Source organism: Olea europaea, unplaced genomic scaffold (assembly GCF_002742605.1).
Source record: "Olea europaea var. sylvestris unplaced genomic scaffold, O_europaea_v1 scaffold1329, whole genome shotgun sequence".
NCBI classification, from domain to species: Eukaryota; Viridiplantae; Streptophyta; class Magnoliopsida; order Lamiales; family Oleaceae; genus Olea; species Olea europaea.
Window position 1 is genome coordinate 175,568 of NW_019230771.1, and position 11,418 is coordinate 186,985.

Sequence of the window (11,418 nt, forward strand, 5' to 3'; positions counted from 1 at the left end):
AAACTCAGGTCTTAACTATACCCCAAATAAATTTTAAGAAAAAAGTTTAAAAATTCAAAACTCGGATGGTAATTAATAAATATTAATATCAATATCTCGACCTACTCCAGTCTCTCTATAGACTCGCCCAACTATAGTTATCGGGAATGCATCTGTCATCATCTGCTCTCGTAGCCATCTGCATCCAACTGGTTCAATATCCATAAAAATAGTATATCAAGGGTAGCGACTTGTTTGGATTTTTTAATTTAGCAAAACATAGACAAGAATTAATAGATTATCTTATTGAGCTTCAATTTGAATGATTGATTGGCATCGATGGAAATTGATTCAGATGTTTGATTTATCATCAGATTCGATGTAAATTTGTAAATTTTTGATGGTGAGATTTAAACATGTAAACTGTTACTTGTGATATTGATCTAATGGCCTGTTACTAGTTCTCTTAGATTTGTGAACTTTGGACATTGATCTGTTACATGTGCTATTGATCCAATGACCTGTAACCAATTCTCTTTAGAACGTTGACTTGTAGACGTCGATCTGCTATCTATGCAAAATGATATATACCTGTAAATTGTTATGCGTGACCTATAATATATGAACTGTAACTTGTGATCTTGAATCTGTGACCTATTATTAGTGTACAAAAACATGTGACATGTGAATGGTGATCTGTAACCTGTGAATTGTAACCTGTGACTTATGAACTATAACCTGTGCAAATGTACAAAGACAAGGGGACATGTTATTAGTTCTTATGTCACAGTCATCGTGCACAGGTTATAGATTAATGATCACGTGTCACAAATTAAATAAAATTAGTCACAAATAACTGATTTATGATCACAAGCCACACTACATAGGTCACATGTCATATTTTACACTCTATGAACATGTGGCTATCGTCAACAACACCACCACTATTTGCAAACGCAGCCACTCCACCGCCATTGACGCCATCACCACACCGACCATTGATAAAAACTAACAAAATAGAGGGAGAAGCGACGATTTTAATTGTAACACCAATCACCAACAAAACCCACAGAAAATGCAACAATCAAAAGCCCAACGCTCCTTAAATCAGAAGCCCAGAAAATCAATGGCAATGGTCTCATAATTGGAACTCCAGCACTTGTGTAATCCTCAAAATCAACAAAAATCAAAAGCCCAAAAAATCAATGGCAAATGGTAACAAATTGGAAACCTAGCCCTCGTGTGATCCTCCACTTTAATTCTAACAAACCATTTCTTCAAGTTTAATTTCTTCTTAACACTTCTGTAGTTCCCACTTGCCACCATTCTTTGCATTTTAGATTATCAGCAAAGAATTGCCCTACGAAACCCATTCCCAAAATAGAGGTGCCGCTTGATACTTATCTCTACTGCGAGGCCAAATTCAAGACTGAGCGTTGTTGGGTCGATTGTCGTCTATCGATTTCGTCGTGCACAGTCACTCTAATTTTGATTGTACATGGTATAGAAAGAAAGGAGATCAGAGGAGAAAGAAGGTAGAAAGAGTTAAATAATATTGTTATTAATATTAATAAGTGTGATTACAACCTGATTTATGAATAAGTAAACCTTTAATCTTATTTTTGAATTGTGATTTTTAAAACTCGGTTCTCGTTCAATTTCAACTTCCTTTAAAATTATATTTCATGATGGACAAAATAATATGGAAACTATATATATAAAGGTTATGGTCCCCAATTCATATGTAACTTCTCATTTTTTGTGTCATCCTATGAGCACAAGAATACAAGAGAAATCATATTGAAAAGGAAGATCCAAAAATTCACAATCAATAACAGGCAATCTACAATTAAAAAAAAAAAAAATCACGATCAACAACTCAAGAATCAAAGAGCCAATATTCAATATTCAAGATCTGGTATTAAAGAATCATTCCTGATACTGACATTTCCTGCGTATCCTGACCACTTTCATCCCAGACCATTTGCGAAGGCATTTCTTACGATTTTCGGTCATTAGTTCTCGGGATGTATTGGTTCCTCGGGATACTTGTGCTCGACCTTGATAACTGTCACAGAATGCAGGATGTCCTCGGGAATAATAGCTCGGGAAAATCCCCTTGAGGTCCTCAACTACCATCTTCCTCGTACTAAGGAGAAGGTCTATCCCCTAAGAACTCTTTTTTGACACGAATACTTCAAACCACATCTCCTAAGTCCAAGAGAGTCCTTTTAACAATTGGTCTTCTAATTACAGTAGGATCCAAACACTGCTTTCTCATGGGACTCTATCGGATAAGGATACCCAGATAGTTGAATCCTACCAGGAAAGCACCATACACCTCTATAAATACAGAACCATGAGCTATAGCCTTACGCATATAATTCACTTTCTGACTTAAGCATCGGAGGAGCGACGAGAACATACCTCGTTGCCTTTGTTTCAGGTATCGGAAGACTACGATCGTGCTCATTCAAAATCCTCAAACTCAGGAAATCAACAGGTACGACTTTTGATAGCATCATTGGCGCCGTCTGTGGGAAGCGCTACCAAAAGCCATGGTTAACACACCATCAGGTCTTCCTCCCACAAGCTCATCCGCTCCCATCCCTCATCCTGCTGAAGATCAATCGGCTCCTCAAGAAGAGTTGTCAGGAGTGCCCGTACCTCTGTCAGCAGTCATCACAACCGAAGCCTTTGAAAAGCTCTGTCAGCAGGTGGCCATGCTCACGCAACTGTTAAGTCAAAAAAATTCACATCCGTCACCAGCGCAGCAGAGCATGGTGGTTTTATGGCTGATGCTTGAGCACGACCACCAAACCCGTAACTAGCGGAGTAGAAACCTTGGGTATTCGTAATATGGCATCCGGCTCGAGATCGGTCGCAATGGATTTTGGTGAGATTCTCGGATCATTCAAGAAGGAATTACAGCTGGCCTGCAACGAAATGCTCGGGGGCCAATGGGTTTTACCCCTAACACTCCATTCACGCCAGAAATATTGTCATATCCCTTGTCCGACAGATTCAAATATCCTCGCATTAAAAAATATGATGGGACGACTGACCCCATCCACCATCTCTACTGATGTCATGAATTTGCAAGTTGCGTCGGATCAGGTTATGTGCAAAGCCTTCCCGTAAATGCTGTCTAATGCTGCTAGGGATTGGTTCTCAACATTGGAGCCCAACTTCATAGCCTCATTCTCAGATTTTGCTAATAAGTTCTCAGCCTTCTTTGCAAGTAGCAAGCGAATCAAAAAGACCGCGGCCTCTCTCATGCAACTTCGTCAGGACCAAATGAAACCCTACGAGGATTTATGACAAGGTTTAACAAAGAAAGGCTTCAAATATCAGACCTTCACATCACAGCGGCTGTCTTCGCCCTCACTTACGCAATAAGATGTGAAGCTTTCAAGATGTCCTTATCAAAGACCCCGCTGCAGATAGTGATCGAGCTCCTCACCCGAGCTGAAAAATACATTAATATGGAGGAAACACTGAATCCAAGGAGACCTGGTCCTTTCCATGAAAAGACCAAGAACAAGAAACAATATGATCCCGTTTCCCGGCCAGAGTATCCTCGAGAAAAGCGCAAGAATGAAGGTCCACCAGGACCCCTCACCCGATTAAACACCTTCAAGGCAAATATCTTAATGGCGATCAATGATATGAAAGAATTAAAGTAGCCTTCAAGAATGAAGTCGCCCCCTGACACAAGAGATAGGAGCAAGTATTGTGAATTTCACCGAGATCATGGACATTCCATGGAGGATTGTCAAGCCTTGCAGCGGAAAATTGAATCTCTCATTAAAAGAGGACTCTTAAGGAATTACATTGGTCATGATAAACGCTCGAGGAATGATCGTGACAATCGAAAAGAGCCTGGAGTCGGAAGCAGTGCTCAACCCACTGTCGGGACCATTAATATTATCATTGGAGGCATAGCATCTGGAGGAGATACAAATAATGGACGAAAGCAATATGCCCACCAACACACTCATACCTCAAAGGAATCCTGTGATAAACTCGAAGACATTACCTTTGGAGGAAGAGATTTGGAAAGAGTATCATATCCTCATGACGATGCCTTAGTCGTCTCTGCAATTATGGTTAACTTTGAAGTAAAGAGGATTCTGATTGATAATGGAAGTGAAGCAAACATACTATCACATGAGGCTTTCAATAAAATAGGGCTCTCTCCTAAACAGCTCAAAGCAGTAAAAACTCCTCTACAGGGATTTGGTGGTGGAGTCATTATCCCTGAGGACATCGTCGAGCTTCCGCTTACATTAGGTTTTGGTAATACACAAGTGATGGAGATCACACCATTCCAAGTGGTTAATACCCCAATGACCTACAACATCATTCTCGAAAGGCCCTTGCTGAACAAGATCCAAGCCTTTGTATCAACTTTCTACCTGGCCATGAAGTTCCCAACAGGTCATGGCATCGGAGTAGTTCGAGGAGACCAAACAGCTGCTAGACAGTGCTATATTACTAGCATTCGAGGAATGAGTGCAGACGTCATGCAACTTTCAAACCTTGAGCTCGAGCTCGAGCTCGAGCCAAGGGATAGACTTGCTACGGTTGAGGAATTGGAAGTGGTCGAGCTTGAGCTCGAGCACAGAAAAAACGGTCACTATTGGTCGGGATCTCAAGCCCAGCCTCTGGGAGGAGATCATCAATTGTCTGTCCCGCAATATCGATGTTTTTGAATGGAAGGTCGAGAATATGCCAGGGATAGACCCTGAAATAACAGTCCATAGACTCAATATAAGCCCAGGGGCCAAGCCTGTTAAGCAAAGGAAGAGGCAGTTTGCGTCGAAAAGACATGTGGTCATTCAGGAAGAGGTTGGCGAACTGGTAAAAGCGAGGTTCATAAGGGAAGTCCAATACCCCGATTGGCTCGCTAATGTTGTCCTTGTGAAGAAGGCCAGTGGTAAATGGAGGGTCTGCATCGACTTCACCGATCTCAATAAGGCGTGCCCTAAAGACAGCTACCCGCCACCAGGATTGACAATCTTGTGGATAGCACATCCGGACATAAGCTGTGCAGCTTCTTAGATGCATTCTCAGGGTATCACCAAATCCTCATGGCCGAAGAAGCCCAAGAGAAGATTTCATTCATGGCTGATTCAGCCATATATTGCTATTGGGTGATGCCATTTGGGTTGAAAAATGCTGGGGCGACATATTAGAGGCTCATCAACAAAGTTTTCGCCGATTTGATAGGGAAGAACATCGAAGCCTATGTTGACGACATGGTTGTAAAGAGTATAGAGCAGCACATTTCTGACCTGGAGGAGGTGTTCGCCACTCTACGAAAATATTGGATGAAACTCAACCTAAAAAAATGTGTATTCGGTGTAGCTTCGGGAAAATTTTTGAGCTTCATGATCACCCATCAGGAGATAGAAGCCAACCCCGATAAGATCCAGGCTTTGGCAACATTGGAATCGCCCAGAACTAAGAAAAAAGTGCAAAAATTGACAGGGAGAGTAGCAGCCCTAAACAGGTTCATGTCCCGAGCAGCAAATAGGTGCTTCCCTTTCTTCAAAGTTCTTAGAGGCAGCCAATCCTTTGAATGAAATGAGGAGTGTGAAAAGGTTTTTTCGAAGCTCAAACAGACATTGGCATCTCCCCCAATCCTCACTAAACCTGAGCCCGGAGATACTTTGTTATTATACCTTGCCGTGTCTCAAAATACAATAAGCGGCATCTTAGTAAAAGGGATCAATAGAGCCCAGCAACCCATTTACTATGTGAGTAAAGTCCTACTTGATGCGGAAACCAGGTACACTTTGGCTGATCAGCTGGCTTTTGCCCTAATAGTGGCAGCACGAAAGCTTCGACAATATTTTCAGTCTCACCCGATTGTTGTGCTCACCAATCAGCCTCTGAAACACATCCTTCAAAAGCCAGACGTCTCAGGCAAATTACTAAAGTGGGCAATTGAAATTGGGGAGTTTGACATAGAGTTCAAGCCCCGTCCGTCCATCAAAGCCCAAGCTTTAGCGGACTTTATCGCAAAACTCACCCCAAAGCCTCGGAGGCCAGAAGGTAGCTCTAGCACTACAACAGATGTTTGGAAAATTTTCGTGGATGGAGCATCAAACTCTTCGGGCTCGGGCGCAGAGGTCATCATAACGAGCCCGGACATGCTCATGGACATTCAGTGTGCTTTCAAGTTTGAATTCGAGGCAACCAACAATGAGGCGGAGTATGAGGCTGTCATCATAGCCACGGAACTTGTCATAAATCTCGAACTTGAAAACATCAAAATTTTTAGTGATTTCCAGCTGGTGGTGGGGCAGATTGATGAAACGTTTGAGAAGAAAAACGAGAAAATGAGCTTATACTGCTTAAAAGTTCATGATCTCCGACGAAAATTAAAGAGGTGTGAAATTGTGAAGATTACCCAGGCTGACAACTGCAAGGAAAATGCCTTATCAAGACTGGTATTCATGGGAATAGATGAACTTGATAGAATAGTACATGTCAGATTTGTGACTGAGCCTAGCATCAATACAACCGTTGGGGTCATGGACATTGATCACGAGCTATCATGGATGGACCCAATTGTGGACCTCACAACAAATGGCAATCTTCTAGAAGACCCTCGGGCATCAAGAAGTGTCCGGTCAAAAGCTCCAAGATATTGCATTATTAATGGGGTCTTGTTTCGCAGAAGCCTCACACTTCCGTACATTAGGTGCCTTAAGCATTCGGAATCCTCCCAAGCCCTAGAGGAAGTTCATGAAGGAGTATGCGGGAACCATCAAGGAGCTCGGGCATTAGCCTTCAAACTCATAAGGTACGAGTATTACTGGCCTACCATGAAGAAAGATGCCGTGGAATATGTGAAGGAATGTGATAAGTGCCAGAGGTTTGGCAACGTTATCCGTTCTCCCGCAGAGGACCTCACCAACATCAGTTGCTCAACCCTGTTTGAGCAATGGGAAATCGATATCCTCGGCCCGTTTCAAATAACTAGAGGACAATTGAAGTTTGTAGTTGTAGCAGTGGAGTACTTTACGAAGTGGGTTGAGGCCAAGACCTTGGTAACGATCTCAGAGCCTAAGATAAGAGCTTTTGTTTGGAAGTCCATCATATGCAGGTTCAGGATACCAAAGGTCCTCATAATTGATAATGGCCGGCAGTTTAACAATATACAATTCAAGGATTTCTGTTCCAACCTAGGGGTTGGCCACTGTCTGACTTCAGTTTCTCATCCCCAAAATAATGGCCTAGCCAAGGTCACCAATCGAATTATATTGCAAGACCTCTGAACAAGGATAGGAGATGCAAGAGGTACCTAGTCCGACGAATTGCCTTCCATACTTTGGACATATAGAACATCCCACAGGATTGCAACCGGGGAGACCCCCTTCAGGTTAGCTTTTGGAATCAAAGCCCCAGCCAAAGAAGACTTAATCTTGAAAAAGCAAGGCACACCACTGAACATCTCGACCTCTTGGAAGAAGTTCGTGACTAGGCAGCCTTAAGAATAGCCTCTTACCAAGATAGAATAGCAAAGTATTTCAATAAAAGGGTAAGGCCGCGAAGATTCAGAGCTGGAGATTTGGTGTTGAGGAAGGCTGAAGCCGCTGGTCATGCTCCGGGAAAACTCGGACCAGTTTGGGAAAGACCTTTTGAAGTCATACGACAACTCCCAGGAGGTGCATACAGTTTGAGGGACACTTCAGGAAGACCACTCCCGAGGTCATGGAACGCCGATAAAAGTATATTACAAGTAACCCCCTCCACCATGTTTTAGAAATGAGGCCTACGTGCCAAGTCAATTTTTTTCTTTCAATAAGGCCTTCGTGCCAAGTTTATTTTTCGGCCTTTGTGCCAAGTTTATTTTTCGACCTACGTGCCAAGTCAATTTTTTCCTTTCAATAAGGCCTGAGTGCCAAGACAGTTAATGGAATATATTACAGTTAAAGTTAAATTCGATGATCTACAAACAAAAGCATTGCCTCAAGCAAGCAAATCAAAGCCTTGCCCCGAGCAAACAAATCGAAGCCTTGTCCGGCGCAAGCAACTAAAGCCTTGTCCCGCGCAAGCAACTCAAGCCTTATCCCGAGCAAGCAACTCACACCTTGCCTTTCGCAACACATATGGGTTACCAATCAGGGCAGACAAATCCAAAGTAAAATTCTCGAGCACAAGAATCCCGGGCACGATAGTGATGAGACTTGTGAAAAAAGCCTGGATTGTCCTCGGGAAGTTTGCTTGGAATCACATATCGTAGGTCGAGACCACCCTTGACCTCACAAAGGTCGTCAAAGTATTAAGCTCGAGCTTATTTAATTTGAACTTCCGATCCTTGCTCGATCTACTTATCAAAGTTTTCGAATGACCCAAGGTTAAGGTCGAGCATTAATTACAGTTGTTTTTCTTTATTGGTCCTCGAGATATGTTCCATATTAAAGAATGACCCTAAGATCGAGCATTAATCACAATTGTTCTTACAATTAGTCCTCGAGATAATGTTCCATATCTCACCCTTAGATCGAGCTATTACCTTCGTCTAAAACTTCATATGAATTTTCTTAAAGTCGAGCTAGGTCACATCATTTAGTTTAGTCCTCAAACGAACTTAAAGCTCGAGCAAAACATAATCGAAATAACATAATAAGAAGCGCAAGAATACATTGATTCTTGGTAAAAATAATCGTTCAGTACAAGTAAAGAGCCAAGAGTATTCAAAAACAAAAAGAAAGCAGAAACTAGTCTATGTCCTCGGCTCCTTCTCCTGAGGCCAGGCTTCCCTGCTCTTTCCCCACGTCCTCACCATCAATATCGACCTTGTGGTCGTCGGCGGCTTCCTTGGACTCCGAAAGCTCGAGGTCTTCAGCAACCTTTGGGATGTTCGTCAAATCCTCTGGCTTTGCATCAGGCTTCGAGCGCAAAAATGCTGGAGCCTCTTTTAAAGCATGGAAGTACGAGCTCATGACGTACTCTCCCTTCAGCCCATTGAATTCCTCAGATGTTTTGAAGTCTTCAATTGCGATACCCCGAGCTTCGATCAGACGAGCTTCAAAATCCTTCTTCAAATGCTCTATCTCGAGCTTTAACTCCTCGGCCTCATCCTTGGCCATCCCAGCTTCTTCCCGAGCCTTCTATAGATCATTCTTGGCGTCATCACATTCCATCTGAAGAAGGAAGCGCTCAGCCTCCATATCAACAATTCTTTTTTTGCGTGCCCGAGCAGAATTCTTGAGCTCAGCAGTTCTTTGGGCCTTATCTTTCTCTTTCAGAGAAAGATCTCGGGCAATACTCAGTGTCTACAACATATAAAATCCAAGCTTAACGTTCAAGCCATAGAAATCCATAAATTACGCTAAGTAAAATGAGCGAGCTTACCTTCAGCGTAAGGGATTAAAAAGCTTTCATGCCCTCGTCGAAGCCGAGGTCCTTTCAATACTTGTCCATGATGCTCGACACCAAAGGAAACCAATCAGGATCTCGATTTTGAAAAGAAGGCACAGGAAGGACCTCATCCTCGAGGTCAACAAGCTCGGGAGTACTCCTCGACCGAGGACGTAACGAGAAGTGGCAATTGGAGTTTCGTGCTCGTGAATGGTTGGGGATTGTCCTCAGGTAGATGTCTCGCCAGGACCACTCCTAACAGTCCCAGGCCCTGAATCTCGAGGCCCCTTTTTTCCCTTTTTCTGACCTGGGGCTCGAACTTAAGGGGCCATCGACTTCTTGTTCACTGCCTGTAGAAGAGCTGAAGGATCGAAAGTCATCCCTGAAAAGCCAAGTCATTAGCGTGAGCATAATTCTCGAAGACAGTTTGACGAGGGAAAAAGGCGAAAGTACGATCCCTACCCTTTGCACCTTTCACATTCACAAGATCGAGAATATCATCCCCTAAAATGTCATCTATATCATAAACAAGAGGCTTGAGGTTCTCTAACATCACCCTATCCCTTTCTAAAGACTTGAAATAGGCCTGCCCTTCACAATACCTGGCCGTGTCAGGCAAAACCCAACTAGGACTAAAAGGAAAGTCGGAATCTTGAGGTATGACATAAAACCATTTTTCTTTCCATCCTTTTAATGAACTTGGCATCCTCGGTATCCTGAAACCTCCTCGAGATGAAAGATAGGCAAAACATGTATATTGAGGCAGCTGTTTCAAATCGAAGACCATTTAATACCTAAGTACCTACATGCTATAAAAAAGTAGGTAAGCATCCTCCATCCATTTGGCACGAGCTAACCATGGTTCATGTTGTGCTCAACCAGTAAAGCCACAAAGAAAGGGTGCAGGAGCCATCTAAATCCACCCTTTAGCGAGTCTCTAAAAACTACAAACTTTCCATCCCGAGCAATAGTCATCCTATCTTCACCCCTTGGCGTCCTAATATCACACTTAGGCATGAGCCCATGCTCCCTAGCCGTCGATATCGCTAGATGCTCCTTAAATTTACAAGGGAGGTCCGAGTACTTAAGGGGAGTCGGGATACCTTGTGCCCGAGCATGTGCATTAATGGGCACGGCCATGGGTATGATCGAGCGTTCCCTGTCGTCAGGGGTATTCCTCAAGGAAGAGAAGAAGATTCACTGCTACTACTAAACATCCTGACCTAGGCAAAAAAGTATCTAAAGAATAACTTAAGGTCTGGATGTCTTACCTTAAAGTCGACGCCTAAAAACCCACCAAAGTTCTGATCCCGACGATTAGCAAAAGAAGTTTACTGAGAGTGAAAAGTGAAAAATGAAAATTGAACAAGGTATTTATAGGCAACAGAAGAGGGTAGCCCGAAAGTCACTACCCCGACCGTCAGATCTGGCCACGTGTCCTACATCCAGCCCATATCGTTTTTACCGCCTTTTCTAATTTAGAGCTTACCTTAGTACCACGTCAGTCCCTCTGAACACCTGTCTTCAAGAACTCCCTCGAGCTTACGCACCCAAGCTCTTTGCCTTCTGGCTTATTTTGCACTATATCCTCAAGAAAAGCTTGAGAATAGGTGCAGGGGGGCCAGTGATACTGACATTTCCTGTGTATCCCGACCACTTTCATCCCCGACCATTAGCGAAGGCATTTCTTATGATTTCCGGTCATTAGTGCTCGGGATGTATTGGTTCCTCGGGATACCTGTGCCTGACCTTGATAACTGTCACAGGATGCAGGATGTCCTCGAGAATAATAGCTCGGGGAAATCCCCTTGAGGTCCTCAACTACCATCTTCCTCATACTAAGGAGAAGGTCTATCCCCCTAAGAACTCTTATCTGACACGAATACTTCAAACCACATCTCCTAAGCCCAAGAGAGCCCTCTTAACAATTGATCTTCTAATCACAGTAGGATCCAAACACTGCTTTCTCATGGAACTTTATCGGATAAGGATACCCAGATAGTTGAATCCTACCAGGAAAGCACCATACACCTCTATAAATACAGAACCTTGAGCTATTAT

At 43.1% G+C, this 11,418-nt stretch overlaps 2 protein-coding genes across 2 annotated transcripts; both read left to right on the plus strand.

Moving 5' to 3' along the window:
* Nucleotides 1–3,674: 3,674 nt before the first annotated feature.
* LOC111375039 lies at nt 3,675–4,694 on the plus strand. Its single transcript, XM_022997831.1, has one exon. The coding sequence runs from the start codon at nt 3,675–3,677 to the stop codon at nt 4,692–4,694; it is 1,020 nt and encodes a 339-aa protein (XP_022853599.1).
* A 16-nt stretch (nt 4,695–4,710) lies between these two features.
* On the plus strand, nt 4,711–7,756 carry LOC111375040. Its single transcript, XM_022997832.1, has 5 exons — nt 4,711–5,029; nt 5,212–5,456; nt 5,577–7,235; nt 7,346–7,372; nt 7,475–7,756. Exons 1-5 carry the CDS (start codon nt 4,711–4,713, stop codon nt 7,754–7,756), a joined length of 2,532 nt encoding a protein of 843 aa, XP_022853600.1.
* The last annotated feature ends 3,662 nt before the right edge of the window (nt 7,757–11,418 follow it).